We start from the raw sequence: 23,768 nt of genomic DNA on the forward strand, positions 1-23,768 counted from the left end.
CAGTTTACCTATCTCGGCTGCACCATTTCATCAGATGCAAGGATCGACAATGAGATAGACAACAGACTCGCCAAGGCAAATAGCGCCTTTGGAAGACTACACAAAAGAGTCTGGAAAAACAACCAACTGAAAAACCTCACAAAGATAAGCGTAGACAGAGCCGTTGTCATACCCACACTCCTGTTCGGCTCCGAATCATGGGTCCTCTACCGGCACCACCTACGGCTCCTAGAACGCTTCCACCAGCGTTGTCTCCGCTCCATCCTCAACATCCATTGGAGCGCTCACACCCCTAACGTCGAGGTACTCGAGATGGCAGAGGTCGACAGCATCGAGTCCACGCTGCTGAAGATCCAGCTGCGCTGGATGGGTCACGTCTCCAGAATGGAGGACCATCGCCTTCCCAAGATCGTATTATATGGCGAGCTCTCCACTGGCCACCGTGACAGAGGTGCACCAAAGAAAAGGTACAAGGACTGCCTAAAGAAATCTCTTGGTGCCTGCCACATTGACCACCGCCAGTGGGCTGATAACGCCTCAAACCGTGCATCTTGGCGCCTCACAGTTTGGCGGGCAGCAGCCTCCTTTGAAGAAGACCGCAGAGCCCACCTCACTGACAAAAGGCAAAGGAGGAAAAACCCAACACCCAACCCCAACCAACCAATTTTCCCTTGCAACCGCTGCAATCGTGTCTGCCTGTCCCGCATCGGACTGGTCAGCCACAAACGAGCCTGCAGCTGACGTGGACTTTTTACCCCCTCCATAAATCTTCGTCCGCGAAGCCAAGCCAAAGAAAAGAAAGAAAATATATATATATACACACACATATATATTCATATATATATATATATATATATATATATATATACACATATATACATATATATTCATATATATATATATACACATATATGTGTGTATGTGTGTGTGTGTATATATATATATATATATACATACACACACACACACACATATATATACACACACACACACACATATATATATATACACACACACATATATATACATATATACACACACACACATATATATATATACATAGATACACACACACGGGACGGAGTGATGGTTTTGACTCGTGGAAAACATGAATTTGACAGGCATAGTGGAAGTGACCGATCGTAAGTTAATATTGACTTGTTAGATTCTAACACTTTTTTCTGAACTAAGACATACTGCTGAAAATGTTAGCCAACTTGTATCAACTGTTATTGCTTTGAATTCACTGGTAGTGTAATTGATATCTTGGTTACGCAATTGTTCTGATCTGAGAATTGTTCATTGGCTAATTTCTCCATAAGTCTTAATTGTCTTTCTTCTATCACTATTCATGTTATATTGATCTACATACACTTGCTATAATTCTTCCTTTTTATTCACATATCCTCCTAAGAATGATCATAATTAAACCAATGGAATATTATATTGTATCCAGTCTTTAATGAATACCACAAAAGATTGTTACTAGCTTAAAAGATGCTTTAAAAATGAATGGAAGAAATTTCCATAAAGTTGGATTTCTGTAGGTTAGGGCATTTGTAACCAGGGGAGTCTCTGTATTTAGAGAAGCTATTATTATTTTTAAAATATTGATTACGTATATATAGCAGATATATAGAGACATTTACCCCCTCCATAAATCTTCGTCCGCGAAGCCAAGCCAAAGAAGAAAAGAGAGAATAGTTTCTCTTCCAGTAGCCTGAAACCAGAGGACAAACGGGGTGGCAGTGGATCGCACAGCTGGGGAACCGTGAAAGATGAACTTGGGTTAGTATAAAAGCTTGATATCCTTTTTATTCTGCTTTACCTGTAATTTCACTTTTAGTACTGAAGACTTCGAATGACCCCACATTCACTCCTTTGATTACCATCTACTTTTACCATCCCCCCCTCCTTCATTAACTTTAACATTCTGGTTCCTTTCTCCCTTCAAACCCCCTGCCAAACTAGTTTAATCCCTCCACAACAGCTCTAGCAAATCTGCCCGCCAGGATATTGGTCCCCCTCCAGTTCAACGCAGTCCGTCCCTTTTGTGCAGGCCAGACCTTCCTCAGAGACGTCCCTGACCCTGGCACCTAAAAGGCAACACATCAACCGGGAGCCCTGATCTTGTTCAGAAAATCTCCTATATGCTCCCTAACCAGCAAATCCCCAATTACATGAGCTCTCTTCTTCCCCTCCATCTTCCGTTCTGAGCCAGAGCCCTGACAACCGTGATTATCCCTGATAGGTCATGCCCCCTTAACAGTATACTTACTATTGAGGGGAACAGCTCCAGGGGTACTGCACTTTCTGTCTCCCTCCCCACTTCCCTTCCCTCACAGTCACCCAATTAGCTGACTCCTGTCTGTATGGGGTGACTGTCTCACTTTAACTCCTATCATTGCCTCTGCCTCTCTTATGATCCAAACCTCACCCAGCTGAAACTCCAGATCTTTAACACAGACTCCCATGAGATGGAACTGGATGCACCTTTGGCAGGTGTAGTCATCAGGAACATTTGTGCTGTCCCTGACCTCCCACATCCTGCAATCGGAGTACAGGATGACCCCAACTGCCTCCATAGCCCACTCTTAAATTAAATTAGATTAATTTAAAAAAACTTACCAAACTTACCTCACTGGGAGGACGTCCTTAACATCTGCTCGCCAAAGCAGATTTTTTTCAAGCCAAAGCCTCACAGTCCCACTCCTTCACTACGTCAGTCTCTCACTGGGCCCCTCCTCGCTGGCTGCACCTTTACCTAACTCACCCTTTATTGGTCCTTGTCAATTAACTCAATTACCCAATTACTCAATGGCGGGGCGGGGGTTACACGATGCCTGTGGAGTAAGAGGAAGCAGAAGCAGAACCCCAGAGCTCCCAGATCAAACACAAAAAAGAGACAGAAAAAAAAACAAAAAAGCAGTAAAAATGTTTCCTCGTGGTGTGGGAAGACACTAGGAAGATGAAAATGACGAAGAAAAACAAGACAGCGGCAAAAAATAGCAAAGATTCGGCTACAAAGTCAGGTGCCTACAAATCGAGGTGCCTCGTGAAGTAAATGGTGGGTCCACCATGAAGCCCATGGAACAAGATACTGCCCACCCGACACAACCAATGGAGCCCGCCCAGAAAGAGAGCCGAGATATGGGTGATGTAATGACCCTAGACCAGCAGGCTGGCAGTTGGAGCCCTGGGAAATGTCACGAGGAGAGGGAGAGACTCAAGAACGCCCTCCCTGCGGGAGGGCGCCAGGTCGGGCGCATTCGTGCTGAGCACAAAACTTGTACCAGCGCTCGCAATAGTGCTAAAATTAGCAAGAGGCCAGGAAGTGCAGGAGAGGAAGTGCACCATGGGGCAGCCAGCCCAGAACGATCCAACGTTGGGTCCAGAGACATGACGAGCAACAGTGAGGACATGAAAGGATGACTGCGAGGGAGTCAGAGGTAGCAGCAGTAGTAATGGCAGACACCATGACGCCAGGGGACCCAGTAATAACTCGGAGCCCTCCCTGAGGCTCTTGGACACATGGGACTCTCTCAGGCTAAACTGGGAGAATCACGGAGCTGGAAGATAGAGTGGGGGCCATTGAAGATAGGTTAAGCAGGGTGGAGGGTGAACTCGAAGCCCTGGTAAGGAAAAGAGACCAAGTTTGGGGGGGAAGCTAGATGCCCTGAAGAATTACAGTCATAGGAATGATATTAAAGTTGTGGGGCTGAAGGAGGATACTGAGGGGTGAAACCCAACAGACTTTTTCCAACAATGGATCCCTGAAGTATTGGGTAAGGACATATTGGGGAAAAGGTAGAGGTGGAGAGGGCAAGAAGGACACCCCTCTCAAAGCCTGGCTCTGGACAGAAACCAGTTTTTATAAAAATGGTACATTACCAGTATAGGGAGAAAATTTTAAGGCAGCAGCAGCCGGAATGCGGAAAATCGGGGGGAGGAAAATCGCAAGATATTCTTCTACCCTGATATCAGTGTAATGCTTTTGAGCCAGTTAAAAGACTGGTAAAGCAAAAAGGGTACGAATGTGTCTTGAGGAATCCTGCCACCCTGAAAGTTGTATTACCTGGGGGAGGGGGGGGGAAGAGAGAAGAAAATATTTATCAGAACTAAGTAAGGCACAACAGTTTGCTCGAGAGCTGCTAACATTCAGGGAAAACAAAATAAGATATTGTATATAGCTTCTGTAAACTGTTAAATATTTGGGCGCGAATGTAGGCTTAAAAGAAAAAGACACATCAAACAGGAATGGGAGAAGGGACCTGGGAGAACTCTGGGGTGGGGGTAGGGGAGGAAGGTGGATCACAGGGAATGAGTAATGGAGGAATATGACAGCAGCAGGAGAGAAGTGGCTACCAGGGAGAGAAGTAGGAGGAGGGAAAGGACAAGGGAATGTGTTGATGAGTAAGGGATGGGGATAATGTTATGGGTTATTGTTGTTGTGTTTCCCATTTTTCTTTTCTGGTTGGATATTTTTTCTCTTACTTGTCTTTTTTAGTTCAGTTGTCTTTACGACTGCTTAATGTTCTCAGGGTTTGTTGTAGGCCGGGCGAGCAAGACCCACAGGCTGAAGGAGGAGGGTTGGACAGATGGCAAACTTGGTGCAGCAAGGATACAGTGAGCAGTCCTGGGGGCAATGGCTAAGAATATAAAATGTGTTAGCTTCAATGTTAATGGTTTGAACAGGAGGTTAAGAGGAAATAAGTCTTGGCACATGTTAGAAAAATGGGGGCAGATCTGGCCTTTCTCCAAGATAGACACTTGATGGAGCAAGAGCACCAAAAGCTAAAAGGGGGATGGGTGGGTCAGGTAATGGCCTACTCGTTTGGCTCAAAGACAAGTTGGGGGTGGTAATTCTGTTAAGTAAAAGTGTCCCGGTGAAGAGAGCAGCATGTAGCCACAGATAAAGCAGGGAGATTTGTAATGGTACACCCTTAGATATATTCAGAACTGTTGCATAAATCAAGATTAGCATGGGAAATGGATTTTAATACTCAACTAAGTGAAAAGGATTAGATGGATTTGTGTAAGAATAATATGACTAAACATAAATGTAAGATATAGGTTAGTTCAATACAATTTTTTACATCAATTATATTTGACTCCACAAAAATTAAATAGATTAAATCCTGCCATATCAGATTTATGTTTTAGGTGTAGATCTGAAATTGGAACTTTTTTTGCATTCAACTTTGTAAAGTTCCAAAGTTAAGATATTTTTGGTTAGGGCGAGATCATTTTTTGGAATGAATTATGGGGGTCAAATTCCCACTGGATAGAATGTTATTTTTATTAAGTAATATTAAGGTTATATGACAAAAATAAAATATTTATCAAATTGAATTTGTGTTAATTGCTTTAGCAGTTTCTAGGAAATGTATTGCAATATCATGGAAGTCAAAAATAGATTTAGGCATGGAAAGATGGCATGCAGAATTCGTAGTTGTATACCATTAGAGAAAATTACATAATCTGTGAGATAAATATCATGTTTTTAGTAAAATATGGTACCCATATTTACAAAATTTTGGTTTGCATGTTTAATGGCTCTCTGAAAACCTCACTTCTTAGTAACCTCCAATAGATTTTATAGTATAAATGTTTTCTTGGCATTCTCTGGTTTCTTTTTTCTTTATTCCTTCTTTCTTCTATTTTTCCAGGGATTGGGGGAGGGGAGGTGGGAGGGTGGGTTGGTATTATATATGTATAATTTTTTTGAAAGAAGTTCTGGAATTGAATGTAATGTAACTATTACTGTGGTTTAAAATTTATAAATATTCAAAAAAATATATTCAGAACCCTGGGCCTTAATGAACAACTGATGATGTAATTTTATACAAGAAACCTTCCTAAAACAGGCAGAAGGAAGAGAGAATATTTTGGTTGGTGGGGGTGGGGGGGGACTTTTGTCTAGACTCTGTTTTAGATAAATTGGCTAAGAAAATAGCTAAAACAAAAGCGGCAAAGACTACCATAGGCTGTACGAAGGAGCGGAATCTGATAGATTTCTTCTCGACTTTGGCCCTTAAAGAAGGTAGGATTATGGATGCTGAATATGCAGCAAGATTCCTCTCAGTCCATTCACCTCCATTAATAACAATAGAAATGCCAGACAAGCACGATGTGGTATACAAGTGACATCTTAATGCATTGCTGTTAAAGCTGGAGTTTTGTAGTTTTGTAAGAGATAGATATGTTCTGTGAAAGCAACTGTGCCTCGACTCCAGATATAATTCTTTTATGGGATGCTCTCAAGGTGTACTTGAAAGGTCTGATAATTTGGTACACCAAAACAATTAAAAAGGATATATGAAGGAGGTTGATGAATTGAAACAGGAAATTACTTGCCTAGAAAGACTTCCAAAAATCAGGTTCAGAGGACCATTATAGAGCTCTAACAAACAAAAAATACATTACAAACATATATTCTGGAAAAGGCCATAATGTGGTCAAAACAAAAATGCTATGAATTGGGAGAGAGAGGGTTCACAAAGTCCTCTCTTGGCAGCTGAGGACAGAACAGACCCCGAGGACAATCAATCCAATACAAACTGAGAGTGGCATGATCTTGTATAAACCAAAAGAGATTAGTGAGACCTTCAACGAATTTTACAAAGGTTTATATAGATCAGAACTTACAGGAGACTCTGACAAAACTAGCAAGACGAAGAATTAGGCAAAGCATTGAATTCACTGCAAACTACCACGACTCTAGAGGAAGATGGGTTTCCACTCGAGTTCGATATGGAGTTTAAAGGTTTACTGATGCTTCTTTATATGGAGGTGGTGGGCCAGGCAAAGGAGACCCAAACCCTCCCAGAATCTTTTGACAGCAAACATTATGACAATGCTTAAAAAACACATGGATCCGCTAATGCCGTCTTCTTTATGGACCCATTTCTCCTTTAAGCACATTACAAAATACTGGCCAAAGCCCTGGCAAATAGATTGGCAGAACATTTGCCAAAGCTAATAAATAAGGACCAAGCAGGCTTCGTGCAAAAGAGACAGGCAGCGGATAACATTGGTAGACTCTTGAGTGTCATGCACCTGGCACAAAATAGATATGAGAGGGGCCTAGCTGTAGATCTGAATATACAGAAGGCAATTGAAAGGATAGAGTGGGATTTTTTGTTTAAAGTGCTGGGAAAATTGGGGCTAGGGCCAGATTTTATAAATTGGATCAGGGCGCTTTACCATGCACCCAAGACTAAAACTGTAACCAAATGACAAATTTCCCCAGCCTTCCCACTGATAAGATCAAGTTGACAGGGGTGCCCGCAATCTCCTGCTCTATTTACATTAGCTATGGAGCCATTAACCAAGGCCATTCACCAGGATCCAGACATTAAAGGTTTCAGAACAGGCCAGGAAGAGCATAAAATCTATTTGCTGATGATGTTCAAACAGATCCGGCAAACTCTATGGCCAAGCTGTGCTCCACTCAGGAGGATTATGGGGAGATCTCTGGGTATAAGCTTAATCAGGATAAATGCGAAATCATGCCACTTACGAAGGGGGATTAGAGTCAACTAATGTGAGCACAAAATGGGATCAAATATCTAGGAGTTAGAATAGACAACAACTTGAGTAATTTATACAAACTAAATTACCCCCCTTGGGAAAATTGAGGAGGATCTAAATAGCTGGATGTCCCTGCCCATTATATTAGTGGGCAGGATTAATTGAATGTGTTGCCAAAACTCCAGTACCTCTTTCAGACACTGCCCGTGCTGCTGCCCCAGTGATTCTTCAAGAATTTACTTTCAGAAGTAAGGAGATTCCTATGGAATGGAAAGGTAGTCAGGGTCTCTAAGGAAAAATTGATCTGGGATTCCAGTCAGGGAGGATTGCGAATGCCAGTCTTTAAAAATACTATTGGACAGCCCAGTCAAGATACATTGCCTCCCTCTTCAAGAGAGAAGATGTACCATCCTGGGCAAAAATCGACCTGCACATGCATGATAAGCGAGCGGGTAGCAGAGCACTTTGTTTATAAATGGGACGCTAAATTGCTATCAGAAAAGAAAGGCAGCCCCATATTAAAACAAATAATCCTCATTTGGAATAAAATTAACCAATATGGCACTGTCTCCAAAAAACACCCCCCGACTCCAAATAATTAATACCATTAATGGTGGGTAACAAGATCTTTTCACCTGCCATCGTAATGGCATCAGGTGCCTAGAGGACTGTTACCAGCTAATGTCATTTTAGTAACTTAAAGTATAATTTATCAAACAGGATGTTTCACTGCTACCTTCAGATAAGATCTTTTTGACAGGACAAATTGTGTCCAGCTATGGCCCTACCAGCATGCAGTAACATAGAGACCATGATTCAAAGGCAATGTATTTCTTGCTCCAAATGGAAGGCCCCAAACAAGGCCTTGAAAGTCAAGGCAGAGGTGAGAGTTGGACTTGGGAATAACGATTGATGAACAGTGCTGGTCAGATCAGCAGGACTGTAGTCATCAATGTGCGGTACAAGCTGGTACAATACAATTTTCTGCACCACCTGTACCTGATGCCACAAAAATTGAACAGATAACTGGAATTATCAGACCAATGATTTAGATGTGGCATTGCGACAGGGACTTTTGTGCAAGCAACACGGACATGTACCAAGGTGAGACCCTTTTGGGTCGAATTGGGCCAAGCCCTGGAAAAAAAATCATAGGCAAAGAATTCCCACAGGACCCAGAGTTCTTCCTGCTGGGAAACATAATGGATGTAAAACTTACAATGAAGCCATCTGTATTTCAAATGCAATTCATGATCGCATTGGCAGTGGCCAATAAATGCAAAGTAGTTGCCTGGAAGTCCGACTCCTACTTTAGCATTGAACGTTAGAACACAGAAATGCAGAGCTGTGTTCCCCTGAAGAAAATTACCTACAACCTAAGGAAACAATATGGTACTTTTTTGAAGGTCTGACTGCCCTACTTGAACTACTTAGGGGCGCAATTGTAGTGTGGACCACCATGCCTCATCGCCCTGCCTTGCCCTTACAATTCGCTCCTCCATGGGTGAAGGAGTGGAGGGGTTCCATCCTATTCCAGCCAGGGAAAACTATGAAGAAAGGAAGGCAGCCGATGTGCTGGCTGCTGTGACATGCCAAATATAAGTTTCATACCTTTGTTGTGAGTCATTGTAAGTACAATTAGTTTGGTCTTAAATATTTAATATCCGGGGGTGGGGGGGGCGGTGGGAACGGGGACAGAATGAAAAAGAAACACTCAAATTCCATGAGAAGACTGTGAGAAATTAACAAATACAAAATATAATTAATGTGGATATTGTTGATAATATTATGATATTGACAATTGTTGGAGTTTGTGTAGAAAAACCATAAAATATTTTTTTTAATTACTCAATTGGAAAACCCAAAGTCTTGACCCCACACCCTTTTTAAATTCTCCTAAAATCTACTTACCAACACAACCCACTCTACCCAGCTCCAACTCTGTCTCTCCTCATCTGGACAGGGACAGGATTTATGATCATTTAGAGAAGCATAGTCTGCTAGAAATAGTCAACATGCCTTTGTAAAGTGAAGACTGTCCCTCACGAGCCTAACAGTTTTTTGAGGAAGTAAACTAATTTGATGAATGTTGACTGTAGATGTGGTGTTTATGGATTTTACTAAGGTATTTGACAAGATCCCCCTGGGTAGACTCATTCAGAAAGTCATGAGGCATGGGATCCATGGATCCCTGGCTGTGTGGGTTCAGAAATGGCTTGCCTGCAGAAAGCAGAGTGTAGTAGTTGAAGAAACATATTCTGCCTGGAGGTCAGTGACAAAGTCGAGTTTTGGGATACTCACGGTGATTTTTATAAACATCCTGGACAAAGAATCAAGAGGAGGAGGGGTCAATACGTTTGCAGATGTCATGAAAGTTGAAGGAGTTGTAGATAGTGTTAAAGGATATAGAATTGGGCAGAGAAGTGGCAGATGGAGTTCAATCCAGGTAAGTGTGAAATGATACATTTTGGAAAGTTAATGATAGAATTCTTAATAGTGTAGAAGAATCTTGGGGACCAAATCCATAGATCTCTCCAGGTGGTCATGCAGGTTAATAGGTAGTTAAGAAAGATTAATGCATTCATTAGTCAGGAAATTGAGTTCAGGAGTCATGAGGTAATGTTGCAGCTCTATAAAATTCTGGTGAGACCACACTTGGAATATTGTGTTCATTACAGGATGTGGAAGCTTTAGAGGAGATTTACCAGGATTGGAGTAAGTGTCTTATGAGGCAAGGTTAGCAGAATTGGGGCTTTTGTCTTTGGAGCAAAGAAAGGTGAGAGGAGACTTAATAGAGGTCTATGAGAGAGATAGATAATGTGGACAGCCAGCAGCTTTTTCCCAGGGCAACAAGGACCACAGGTAAGGGGTGAAAGATTTAAGGAACACATCAGTGTTAAGTTTTTTTTCTTTACACAGAGAGTAGTGGGTGCCTAGATTGCATTGTCAGACATGGTGGTAGAGGCGAGTACAATTGGGACATCTGAAGGACTCTTGGACAAGCACATAGAGGCAAGAAAAATATAAGATTTTGGATGCGAGGTGGAGAAAACTTAGATTGCTGAGTAGGTTTATTTAGCACAACATCATGGGCTCAAGGGACAATACTGTAATATTGTAAAACATGAAAGTCTTCAGACTCAGTGATTAAGTGAAAACATAACGCTGGAGAAATTCAGCACGTCAACAGCATACTTTAGATATTAAAAATAAAGATAGATAACCAATGTTTCAGGCTTGAGCCCTTCAAAGTATTAGCAAAAGGGAGGCAGGGGGAGAAGCAGAGGCCCACAGGCAAGAGGGAGAGCACAAAAGAAAATAGTGGGGGGGGGATACGAAAACAGCTCAGTGAGGGAAGGGGGTGGAGAGCTGAAGGAAATGGAAACAGAAGGATAGGGAAGAGAGGGAGAATAGGGAAGTCGCGGTTAATGCCATCCCATTAGTGAATGTCCAGATGGAGTATTAGGTGCTCTACATACCCCTACAGAGGCCACAACTTCTTCTTACAACTACCTTTGACCAGAAGGTACAAAAGCCTGAAGACCAGCACCTCTAGATTCCAGTACAGCCCTTCAACCCATGATGTTGTGCCAACCAATGTAAAGCTACTCCACAAGAATCTAATCCTTTCCTCCAAAAAACCCATCACCTTGTGTAATGGAAGATTTAAACCGTGTTTTTTTACTTTTGCAGCCTTTGCTTCTGCAAGGCTGAGAACCTGCTTGTTTTTTAGAATCAGCAAACATAATCTAGTTTACACTATGAGGCCCACGGATGCAGTTGAATAGGAAGACATAATCTACTTTACACTATGGGGCCCAGGGATGGATATGAATTAGTAGATACACCTAAATTCCACCATGAGGCTCAGAGATGCAGTTTTCTTTTGTTGGTCACAGACTGTCAGGAGACCTTGAAGATAATTAAATCATTTGTTCAAAGAGATAAGCTATGAAGTAAACAACTTTTGGGTAATATAAACCATGGTCCCACTGCTGAAGTTTGAAACTCTCCGAGAGATGGCAACATCTCTCAGCAAGAAGAACTTCAAGATTCCAACCAACGTCCCGGTCGAGGGAGGTAGAGAAGCTTCTACCGGCACCCAGACAACCTACTACAAGTGTGCAGTCGTTGCCTCGCTTTGGCAGTTGGGACCAGTCCAGGTGTTGATAAGTATAATTGGGAAGAGCTTGCATATTGTAGTTTGAAATCAGCTTTTGAATTTGTAATAAACATTTGTATAAACTGAACTGTTCTCGGTGTGTGTGTCTATTTTCTTTCAGTAGCTCAAACACTGTGACCAATCTAAAACGAACAAAATGAGAGGTACAAGTTTACCCAGGACACCCTCTATTTACCTTTCATCCATGTGCCTATCTAATAGTCTTTTGAATGTCCCTATTGTACTAGTTTGCATCACCACACCCAGCAATGTATTCCAGGCACCTACTATTCTCTAGGGGAGATGTAAGAGGAAAGGTTTTTTTTTGCTGAGACTTCTTCCCTAAACTTTCCTCCATTCACCTGAAATAGAGCTTCCTGGAATTTGCTATTATTCCCCCTGTGGCTATCCACCCTATCTACACCTCTCATAATCTGATATACCTCTAAGCAGTCACCTCCAGATTCAGTAACAGTAAATTTAACCCAACAGTAGCAATTTCTCAGTACCACCCCAACTCAAGATTAAAAGTTATTTTATTGTCCTATAACAATTTTTAAAAATGTAATACACATGATAAACATCAACTTTTGCCTGTCGTAAAGCCAAGCAAAAAATTGCCATTAACATTGCCCAGCACCCCCAATAATAAGAGAAAGAGAAGCAAGAGAGAGCCCCATCAGAGACAATGAGTGTCCGTGGATTCCCACAGCCTCCAAGGCCTCACAAGTGAAGTGCATCCATTGGCAACCTGAGCTCCAGATCTAAGCCTCCAATATGCCCATGAAGCGTTCAACCCCCGAGACTCTTTGGGAATCCTTCTTGCCCTCAGCACCTTCTCGAATCCCAGTTCCAATACCTGGCTCCCATTAGCCAGTCTCCAGCCTCCTGCAAACTGGTGGGAGTCCTTCAACCGCAAGTTGCAAGCACCCCACAGCCCATGTATGCCCTTCAGCCACTGAGACCTTTGCTGGTCTGATGCCATAGGTCACCTTCCTAAAAGGTTGTCTCCCAGACTTAACTAGGGGTGGTGGGGGATGTTTCCCCTGTTCTGGTGCCCTGCTCCAATCTGTTGCAACCCCTCATGATGAACGCCACAATCTTAAGCACAGTTCTCCATGGATACACAATGTTAAAAAACACCATCAGCTCCTCTAACAGGCTGTTTCCTGTTCGGAGCTGTCAGCATCACAACCAGACAGCAGGAATCTGCAAAGCATCACTGTGCCTCTGCTCCCCACAGATCCACACCAGCGGCAGGGCTGCCATTACAGCAGCTCCAGTAAAACCACCATTTTGTTTCTCTAACCATAACTACTTTGGAACCACCAAAAACATGTCTGCACTTTCGAAACATCATTTTATTTTGCACTAACCGAACTGAGTATCTGTCCTTTTATATATATATTATCATTTGCTTCTCTCAAGTTACAATCTAATTTATTATTCGTTTGCCTTCAGCAGGGACCACTCCCTCCAAGACTACCTGATCCACTCATCCCTTCCCAACAATCACCCCCTCAGTACCTACCACTGCAACTGCAGGAAATGCACCCTCACCTCCTCCCCACTACCATTTGGGACCACATGCAGTCCTTCAAGTCATGCAACACTTCACAGGGCTCATCTACTGCATCTGGTGCTCCCAATGTGGCCTCCTCTATGTCAGAAAGTCTGGACATAGACTGGGAGATTATTTCACTGACCACCTTCACTCTGTCCACAATAGTGAGGCCACAATTTCAATTCCACACAAATTTCCACACATGTCTGTCCATGGCCTTGTGTATTGCCAAACTGAGGCCACCACAAAATGGAGGAACAGCACTTTGATTTCTGTGTGGGCTCTCTCCAACCAGAGAGCTTTAACATCAACTTTTCCAATTTCCATTAAACCCGCCCCCCTTCACTCAACTCTCTCCCTCCCTTCCACCAGCTGCCCACCCCCTTCCCTTTCGTATCAGAGCTACCCTCTCTATCATTACCTCAGCTCTTTTCTCTTCTACTCCCACCTATATCTACGTGTAACCTCTTCCCACTTAATCTGTGTTCCTCCCCTGTCCCTTCCTCCCACCTTTCTATTCAGGTGCCCGCTTGTTTTGGCTTGTCCTTGACGTTTGTCCCAAACGTTGATTACTCTTTACTTCCTCTGGACGCTACATGACCTGCTGAGATTCTCCAAAACGTTTGTGTATTGCAGAGAATATTGTGTATCCTTTGTGGCTGCAGCAAGCGAGAATATCAGTGTATTTGTATATTGTACTTACGTATATGACAATAAACTATTATCATCACACAGAAGGCATTCATTTAAAATCCATGAGTTGGTTCTGAGAGGAAATAAACTGTTTCATCACCATAACTGACCTGCTCAAGTTCATAAGCTTTGGCCTTATCCTCATCTTGGTCTGCGTTCTTGCGGTACGCTAACCCCAGGCCCCAGATGGCTAGAATGCTGTACACGTTATCTCGCACCCAGGCATCCTTTTGATCCACGCTGGCTGGCAACAGACCCGTGACTGGGTTCTGGGGGCAGAATAAAATTAGTTAAGATGACGACATTGACAATCATCTTTTTAATCAGATGCATCTTAAAAATGCTTTAAAATATTCAAGTGTTACTACCATCCTGTAACTCAAACATTCACTATCCCACACTTAATAGTTGAATATTTAAAATTTAAATTGAAATTTAATTAAATTTAAATTTGTGGTGAAATCAATATTATACATCTTTGTCACATGCAAATAACATGACCTTTCCTGGTTGACCCTGCTCTCCACTGCTCGTGACTCCTTCCCTTTCTTCCTCATAAAGACTGTGATGAGGCAAGCCTGCCCCCAGTTCGAGTCTGGGTCAGTGTGAGTGACCAACACAGGGATGCTGTCCATCTCTTACAAATAAAAGCCTTCAGTTTCAGCAACTTTCAGTCTTTATGTAATTGATTGTGCATTAAGTATGGTACAGTGGATGTTTGAGTTACAGTATAGTAACCAGAGTTCAAGAACCCTGACCTAGAGACACAACACCGGAATAGAACCATATAATGCTACAGCACAGAAAGCAGGCCATTTGGCCCTTCTAGTCTGTGCCAACCACTATTCTGCTAGTCTCATTGACCTGCTCCCATCCATGTATCTATCCAACTTATTCTTAAAACACAAGATCAAGCCTGCATTCACATCAGATGGCAACTCATTCCACTCTCACCTCTGAGTGAAGAATGTTCCCCCAAAATCTTTCCCCTTAGATTGAGGGAGATAAATACGAGAGGCCATAGTATTAAGGTGAATGACCTCTCATATTTATCTCCCTCAATCCAAGTGGAAAAAGCCTACTTGCATCACTCTGTCTATACCTCTCATAATCTTGTAAACCTGTATCAAATCTCCCCTCATTCTTCGCTCTAAGGAATGAAGTCCTAACCTGTTTAATCTTTCCCCGTAACTAAACTTCTGAAGATCCAGCAACATCCTAATAAGTCTTCTCTGCACTCTTTCAATCTTATTGATATCCTTCCTGTAGTTAGGTGATCAGAAATGAACACAACTTTCCAAATTTGGCCTCACCAATGACTTGTACAATTTTAATATTACTTCTTTATGCTCTGATTTATAAAGGCCTTCTTCACTACCCTATCCACCTGAGATTCACCTTCAGGGAACTGTGTACCATTATTCCTAGATTTCCCTGTTCAATTGCATTCTTTAACACCCTATCATTCACCATGTATGTCCTATTTTGATTAGTCCTACCAAAATGTAGCACCTCACATTTATCTGCATTAAACTCCATTTGCCAGCTTTCAGCCCACTCTTCTAACTTGCCCAAATCTCCCTGCAAGATTTTAAAACCTTCCTCACTATCCACAATGCCACCTATCTTAGTATCATCTGCATACTTACTAATCTAATTTACCCATCAACTAGATCATTAATGTATATTACGAACAACAATGGACCCAGTACCCCAGTACAGATCCTTGAAGCACACCACTAGCCACCGGCCTCCAACCCGACTAACAATTATCCACCACCATTCTCTGGCATCTCCCATCCAGCCACTGTTGAATCCATTTTACTACTTCCATAATCACACCTAACGATTGAACCTTCCATGTGGAACCTTGAAAAAGGCCTTACTGAAGTCCATTTAGACAACATCCACCGCCTTACCCTCTTCAATTTTCCTGGCAACCTCTTCAAAAAATTCAATAAGATTTGTCAAACCTGACCTTCCATGAACAAATCCATGTTGACTGTTTCTAATTATACTATGTCTATCCAGGTAATTATATATACCATCTCTAAGAACATTAGCTTGCCCACCAGTGACATCAAACTTACAGGCCAATAATTGCTCGGTTTACTCCTTGAATCCTTTTTATACAATGGAACAACATGTGCAATATCTAATTGATGTGCTCAGTTAATTCCAGAAATGAGTGGTAAGTTTACAAGGAGAAACTGAGTATCTTGGGACTGTGCTCATTGAAGTATTGAAAAATGAGGGGGACCTTACTTTGTGAAAGGATTAGGCAAGTTAGAAGCTTGGAGATTGATACACTGGCAGTGACACTAGAACTAGGGGATACAGCCTCGGGATTGGGGAGTAGATTTGAGTCAGAGGTGAGAAAGAACTGCTTCTCGCAGATGGTGCCCAAGAAAGAAGTAGAGCCTGGCTAATTGACTGTATTTAAGGCACAGTTCTCAAAAGAAAATTTTACGAAGAGGTGGAGCATAGAACTGACTCCTTCAATCCAACTTGACCATACTTGCTGTTTTCTACATTGAGCTAGTCAGCCCTTCGATCCATATCCCTCTAGAGAGATTTCTGAATTAAGGGTTTTGGGGAACAGGTGGGTAAGTGGAGCTGAGTCCATGGCTGGATCAGTCCTGACCTTAATGAATGGCAGAGTAGACTCGATGAGCTGGATATCATTCTCGTCTTCCTGTTTCTTGTACTAGTTATTATTGGTGCACCTCAGGGATCTGTGTTTGGACCCATTGTTGCCTATATCAATGCTCTTGATTATAAAGTGGTAAATTGGACCAGCAAGTTTGCTGATGGCACAAAGTTAGGAGGGATTGTGGACAGTGAGGAAGATTTTCAAAGCTTGCAGAGGGATCTGGACCAACTAGAAGAATGGGCCAAAAAAATGGCAGATTTTTAATGTTTAATGCAGACAAGTGTGAGGTGATGCATTTTGAAAGGGCAAACCAAGGTAGGACATACACAGTAAATGGTAGGGCACTGAGGAGTGCGTAGGAGCTGAGAGATCTGGGAATACAGATACTGTTACAGGACGTATTATATTTTATATTATATATATATGTTTTTAAAAGGATAGATTGTGGGGGTTTAGTGTAGGTCACTTCACAACCAAACATTTCATAAAAGACATTTCATTTAAAATGCAAGAACTATGCACAAGTAGAGAGTTCATGTCTATAGTGACTGGACAGAGACTTTGAAGAATGCCAATGGAGTCTTCACAAGTAGGTGATAATTGGACTGATGATGTGGAGTAAATGAACTATTGTTTTTAAAGCAGCAGATGCCCGGGCAGAAACTGATTCCAGTGCCAGCAATCTGTCTAGTTGCAGTTTGCTGTTTTACATGGGGTCATGTGCAGAGAGAGAGAGAATTCAGTTTGACAGTTCTGCAGTGGCTTTTGAGGCTGCAACGACAAGCTGGCAGCTTGTTGAAGACCCCATTTTGAAGACAGGTTTTGTGTTCTGACTTCAGCCTGTTGAAAACCATTGAAGTCCTTACAAGAGGAAATGACTTGCTAGAGTGTTTCTCCTGAAATAAGGGAAACAAGAAGAACTCTGTGGTGGCCTAGAAGAAGAAGTTATCATTTGGAAAACCCATGATAGGGCAAGTTTCTTCGGCAAGACAATGAAGTGGCTGATCAGAGGAAATCAGTTTGAGTGAGTCCAACGAGCAACAAATATCTCTCTCTGAAACGAACAAAAACCTTCTTGAGTGGTACCCATTTACCTTTAAGCACCAGAGCCTGGTGGAAATTCATAAACGTTAAATTCTGTGCACAGTATAAGAATTGCCTGATACTGGTGAACTTGGAGAAGTGAGAAGTGAATGATTGGAATATTAAAGCACTTTTCTGAACATATACACATTACATTCAAGTGCACTAAAAATTAGAAGGGAGTTGAGTTGTTAATAGTAATAAGTTAAATTTCAATCTTGTTTTTACATTTAAAGAAAATTAAAAGCAACTTTTTGTGATTTATTAGTTAATTGGTTTATTTCAAGCTAATTTTAAAGCTTGTGTGTGGAAAAACAGCAGCAATGGATTTTAGTACATTTTTGTTACAACCATTGAAGCTGTAGAGAAAAAGAGGAATTGATGGTCATTGCTAAGGAATTAAAGCTGACTGAAGTCAAGCACTGGATGAGGAAAATACAACTACAGAGGATTATCGTGAAATATATAGGTGCGGGAAAATTTGTTGAGAGAGACTTAAGACAATTTTCTGGAGGATAAATCTTTTGAATTGTAATTGAAATTGGTGAAACGGTGATAGAAGAGAGAAGTGGGAGTTTCAGTTGCAGAAACAAAAATATGAGTTAGAGGTAGCTGAAAAACAAAGAGAGGAGGATGAAAAATGGAGGATATACAAGGCAGAGGAAACTGAAAAAGGGAGGAAATATGAGTTAGAGGGAGCTGAAAAAACAGAGGGAGGATGATGAAAGGCAAAGAAAATATGACTTGGAAAAAATTGAAAGAGACAGATAATTTCAATTAGATAAGTTTAAAATGGAGATGGAGGGAGGTAATAGAATTGAGGGTGTAACTCCTAGAGAGAGGTTTTTGGCTAGTAGAGAGGTAAATCTAGTTCCTCCTTTTGATGAGGGAGATATAGTTGCCAATTTTCAGCTTTTTGAAAAGGTTGCTGGGAGACAAGCAGTATTGAAAGCTTATGAGTTGATTCTGGAAGCATATAGCCAAAAATTTAGGAGTTTGATGAAAACATGGAACCAATCTTATATGGATTTTGCTCTAGGAAAATCTGTATGCTTTGACAGTTGGTGTACCTCAAAATAATGATTTTGACAGATTAAGAGAATTGATATTAATTGAGGAAATTAAAAGGTGTGTTCCAAATTAGATTAATACCTGGATGAGAAAGAAGTGGGGACATAGCAACAAACAGCTAGATTAGCAGATTAATATGCCCCGATTCACAAAAGCAAATTTTATTATCGTAAGCCTGTTCAGGGGGTTAATGTAAAACAGACTAGTAAGCCTGAAATTAAGTCTAGGGAAAATGTTAAAAAAAAGATGAAGGTAAGGTGGGAAAGGACAGATATTCTTGATTTGCAGGTCATTTTTGTAAGAAACCTAGTCATGTTCTTGCAAATTGTTTAGTGTTGAAAAAGAGACGAGAAAAGGAGGTTTACCAGAAGTTGAATACAGACAGTTGAATTTAAGGAGAGCAGATGTTCCAAGCCTGGTAAGGACATCATGGATGTTTTCAAACCTTTTGTGTCAGAGGGTTTGGTTTCAGTAAAGGAGAGAGAATCACAGGTTTCAGTTAAAATTCTTAGAGATACTGGGGCTGCCCAGTCACTGTTGTTGGAGAATGTTTTAACTCTTGATCAAAAGACAGACACAGGAGAGACGACTTTGATCAGAGGTGTTGGTGGTGATGCAGAGTCAATATCTCTGTACAAAATAGTACTGAATTCAGAATTAAAGGACCAATTGTAGTAGGAGTTATTTCAAAGTTACCCAGGCAGGGAGTCTCATTTTTATTACAGAATGATTTGACGGAGGACAAAGTTGGATCAGTTTTGAGATTAACTAATAAGTCTATTAAGGATGAAGTTGAAGAAGATTGTGAGGTCTCCTGCATGTGCTGTAACAAGGTCTTTGTCTAAGAAAATGATGAGAGCACAAGAAGATCCAGTTGATAGAGACTTGCTCAGTATTTCTGAAGTAGTCCAGAAGGAGCAGGTTAAATATGAGAAGGAAACAATTGTCAAGGAAACAATTAATTGAGCAGCAAAAGACAGATTCTGATCTTGTTGACTTAAAGGAGAAAGCTGTGAATGAGGAAGGGATTAAGGAAATACCCTGTGGATATTACTGGAAGGGTGAACTGTTAGTGAGGAAATGAAGACCTCTTGATATTCCTGCAAATGAAAAGTGGGTGGTGATTAATCAGGGTGGTTATTCCTGGAATTAAATTTTAAATTTGACCTTTGGTCATCTTGGTGCAAAACAAAACCATGAATTAAATTTTGAAACAATTTTTCTGGCCTGGTCTGAGGAAGGATGTTGTAAATTGGTGTCAGACACGTCAACTTTGTCAGGTTGTAGGGAAACCTAACCAGGGTCCTTTGCAACCTATTCCTGTTGTTGGGGAACCTTTCACTTGGGTTACTGTGGATTGTGTGGGTCCACTGCTTAAAATAAAAGCTGGGAATCAGTACTTGTTATCAATTATGTGTACGGCATCCAGATTTTCAGAAGCTATACTATTGAGGAATATTAAAGCAAAGACAGTGGTAAAGGCTTTAGAAAAATTGTTCAGTTTTTGGGTTACCTAAAGAGGTCCAGAATGATCAAGGAACTAACTTCATGTCCGGGTTGTTTCAGCAGTTGATTTATGAGTTGGGAATTAAACAAATCACTTTACCTGTGTACCATCCTGAAACTCAGGGAGTTTTGGAAATATTTCATTCTACTCTTAAAAATATGATGAGGATTTATTGTCTGGAGAATGGGAAAGATTGGAACGAAGGTATTCATTTACTGTTATTTGCAGCAAGAGAGTCTGTGCAGGATTCATTAGGTTTCAGCCCTTTGGAAATTGTTTTTATATAGGGGTTTAGTGTAGGTCGCTTTACAAACAAACTTCACAAAAGACATTTAATTTAAAAACATATTTACATATAATATAAACTATAATATACCCCATAACCCTGAAGGTGGTGACACAAGTGGACAGGATTGTAAAGAAAGCTTTTGGCATCTTAGCCTTTAGAAATCAAAGTATTGAGTATAGGAGTTGGGATGTTTTGTTACAGAGAAGATTCACCAGAATGATGCCAGAGTTTCAGCACCCAAATTAAAGAGAAAAGTTAAACAAAGTAGGTCTTTAATCCTTGAAGTGTAGAAGGCTGAGGGGGAATTTGATAGAGGACTTTAAAATGTTGAGGAGGATAGATAGAGTAGATGTGAATACTTTTTCCATTGAGGATAGGGGAGATTCAAATAAGAGGACATGAGCTGAGAGAGGGGGCAAAAGTTTAGGTGCAAAACAAGGGGAAGCTTCTTTTTTCAGAGAGTGGTGCCTGTGTGGAATGAGCTTCCGGTGGAGGCAGGTACAATATTTTCTTCTAAGAAAAATGTGGATAGGTATATGGATTGAAAAGGTATGGCGGGTTATGAGCAGAATGCAGGTCAGTATGACTAGGACAGTACAAGTGTTTTGGCATGGACAAAAAGGGCCGTGAGGGCTTGTTTCCATGCTGTAATTGTTATATGGTTTTAAAGCAAATAAGGGTGGATAAATCCCCAGGTCCTGACACTTGGACCTCGAAGGTCTCTGGCAGAAATATTTAAAATGTCAGATGATTGGTGGGTAGCTTATGTTGTTCCATTGTTTTAAAAAAAGCTCCAAAAGTAACCCTAGAAATTATAGGCCAGTGAGCCTGACATCAGCAGTAGGTTGATTACTGGAAGGTTTTCCAAGAGATCAGATTTACAATTATTTGGATAGCCAAAAACTGATTAGAGATAGTCAATGTGGCGTTGTGCGTGGTAGGTCGAGTTTAACCAACCTAGAGTTTTTCGAGGTGGTTACCTGGAAAGTTGATGAAGGAAAGGCTGTGAATATTGTCTATGTGGAATTTAGTAAGACTTTTGACAAGATCTCACATGGGACATGAGTCAGGAAGGTTCAAATCTTAGGTATTCATGGTGAAGTTGTAAACTGGATTCAACAATGGCTAAATAGGATAAGCTTGAGAGTGGTGGAGGATAATTGCTTTTCAGACTGGAGGCCTGTGACTAGTATGTGCCTCAGGGATCAATGTTGTGATTGTTGTGGTTGTAAATATCAATTATCTGGATGATAATGAGGTAAATGAGACCAGCAAGTTTGCAGATGACACTAAGATTGAAGGTGTTGTGGAAGGTTTTAAAAAGCTTACAAAGGGATCTGGACCAGCTGGTAAAATGGGCTGAAAAAAATGGGAGATGGAAATTAATGCAGACAAGTGTGAAGTATTACATTTTAGAAGGACAAACCAAGAAAGGATGTACATGGTAAATGGTAGGACACTGAGAACGCGCGATAGAACAGAGGAATCTAGGAATACAGATACAGTATAACACCAATTATCTGGAATCAGATTCTCCAAAATCCTCATTTATCCGAAGTTTTTTCAGAGCCGAACTGACCTCGGCGCCAGCAGCAGTGGACCTCAGGATTCTGGCAGCAGCAGGGACCTCAAGCTCTCGGGCATGAGTGGGATCCTCAGGCTCCCGGCACGAGCGTGGTCTCGGCGGGGAGGTGTCGGTGATCGGCAGTGGCCAGCATTTTGTTTTTGGTGAGAATTAAACATTATTTTAATGTTTAAAAATATGTTGTTTGTTGTTGTTTTAACACTGTTACAAGTGATTTGCTGTTGCTACTGGGGTATTTTTTAAAAAACAGTTCTCCAAAAATATCGTTTATCCAAAATTCTGGACAATCCCCAAAATTTTGGATGATCAGCATTGTATTGTACATTGTTCCCTGAAAGTGGTGTCACAGGTGGATAGGGTTATAAAGAGAGCTTTTGGCATCTTGGCCTTCATAAATCAAAGTATTAAGTACAGGGGTTGGGATATTATGGTAAAGTTGTACAAGACATTGTTGAGGCCAAATTTGTAGTGTCGTGTACAGTTTAGGTCACCTAACTACAGGAAAGATATCAATAACATGGAAAGAGTGCAGAGATTTCAGAGAATATTGCTGGGACTTCAGGAACTGAGTTACAGGAAAAGGTTAAACAGGTTAGGACTTTATTTCCTGGAGCATAGAAGAATGGCGGAGATTTGATAGAGGTATTTAAAATTATAAGGTGGATAGAAAGAGTAAGTAAACATAGGCTTTTTCCACTGAGGGTAGGTGAGATACTAATCAGAGGACATGATTAAGGGTGAAAGGGGAAAGTTTAGGGGGAACATGAGGAGGTACTTCTTCACACAAAAAGTGGTGGGAGCGTGGAATGAGTTGCCAGCTGAGGTGGTGAATGCGGGCTCAATTTTAATATTTAAGAATTTGGACAGGGATATGGAGGGCTATGAACTCGGTGCAGGTCAGTGGGACTCATCAGAAAAATGGTTTGGCACAAGCTAGAAGGGCTGAAGGGCCCTGTTTCTGTGCTGTAATGTTCTATGGTTCTGTATTAATGGGGGGGGGGGGGGGAATAAAAATGTCTGAATGAGACACTACAAACCAATTAAATTGTTATAAAAGCAATTTGGTACCTGCCATCAGTACCCACCATGCACCTCAAGCCCACCAATGTGTTCTTAACACATCAGCTCAGGAATTGGACATGAAATCTTGACATTCCCAGCAATATCCAAATCCCACCAGCACACAGATTTAAAATGCCTATTTATAGACTTAATTGCAACTCAACTTAACTGTAGCAATCATATTCAAGGACAGTTTCTTTCCCACTGTTATCAGACCCCTAAATGAACTTAACACCAATAGAATTCTACTACCTTTGTTCTGTCCCAGCTGATCTCTCTCAGTAACCCTACACTTCTGTACTGAATCTTACTTGGTGTACTGCAAACAAGATACCAAACTGGAACGCTTGCAAAGCAACCTCTATTACTGAATCTTGGTTCAGGTGTTGCAACAAATTTGAACTACAACCTCGCATCATATTTCATATTTTCTTATGGCACAGGAGGCAATTCAGCCCATTCTCTGTACTTGTTCTGTGCAAGAGAAATCTCTCCCCAGAGCCCTGAAAATTCTTCACATTCAGATTACTCAGCTCCCTTTTGATCCACAATAAACTGATTGCAAC

At 41.3% G+C, this 23,768-nt stretch overlaps 1 protein-coding gene across 4 annotated transcripts in view; it reads right to left on the bottom strand.

The window, feature by feature from the left end:
- The window catches only part of LOC138738973 (phosphorylase b kinase regulatory subunit alpha, liver isoform-like), a 207,767-nt gene that overhangs the window by 175,069 nt on the left and 8,930 nt on the right, over positions 1 to 23,768 (bottom strand). For all 4 annotated transcript variants that reach the window (XM_069890252.1, XM_069890251.1, XM_069890248.1 and 1 more), the window contains exon 3: positions 14,063 to 14,221. In XM_069890252.1, the coding sequence (XP_069746353.1) occupies positions 14,063 to 14,221 (159 nt within the window). The remainder of the gene's footprint in view (positions 1 to 14,062; positions 14,222 to 23,768) is intronic.

This window comes from Narcine bancroftii, chromosome 7 (assembly GCF_036971445.1).
Source record: "Narcine bancroftii isolate sNarBan1 chromosome 7, sNarBan1.hap1, whole genome shotgun sequence".
In the NCBI taxonomy this organism is placed as follows: Eukaryota; Metazoa; Chordata; class Chondrichthyes; order Torpediniformes; family Narcinidae; genus Narcine; species Narcine bancroftii.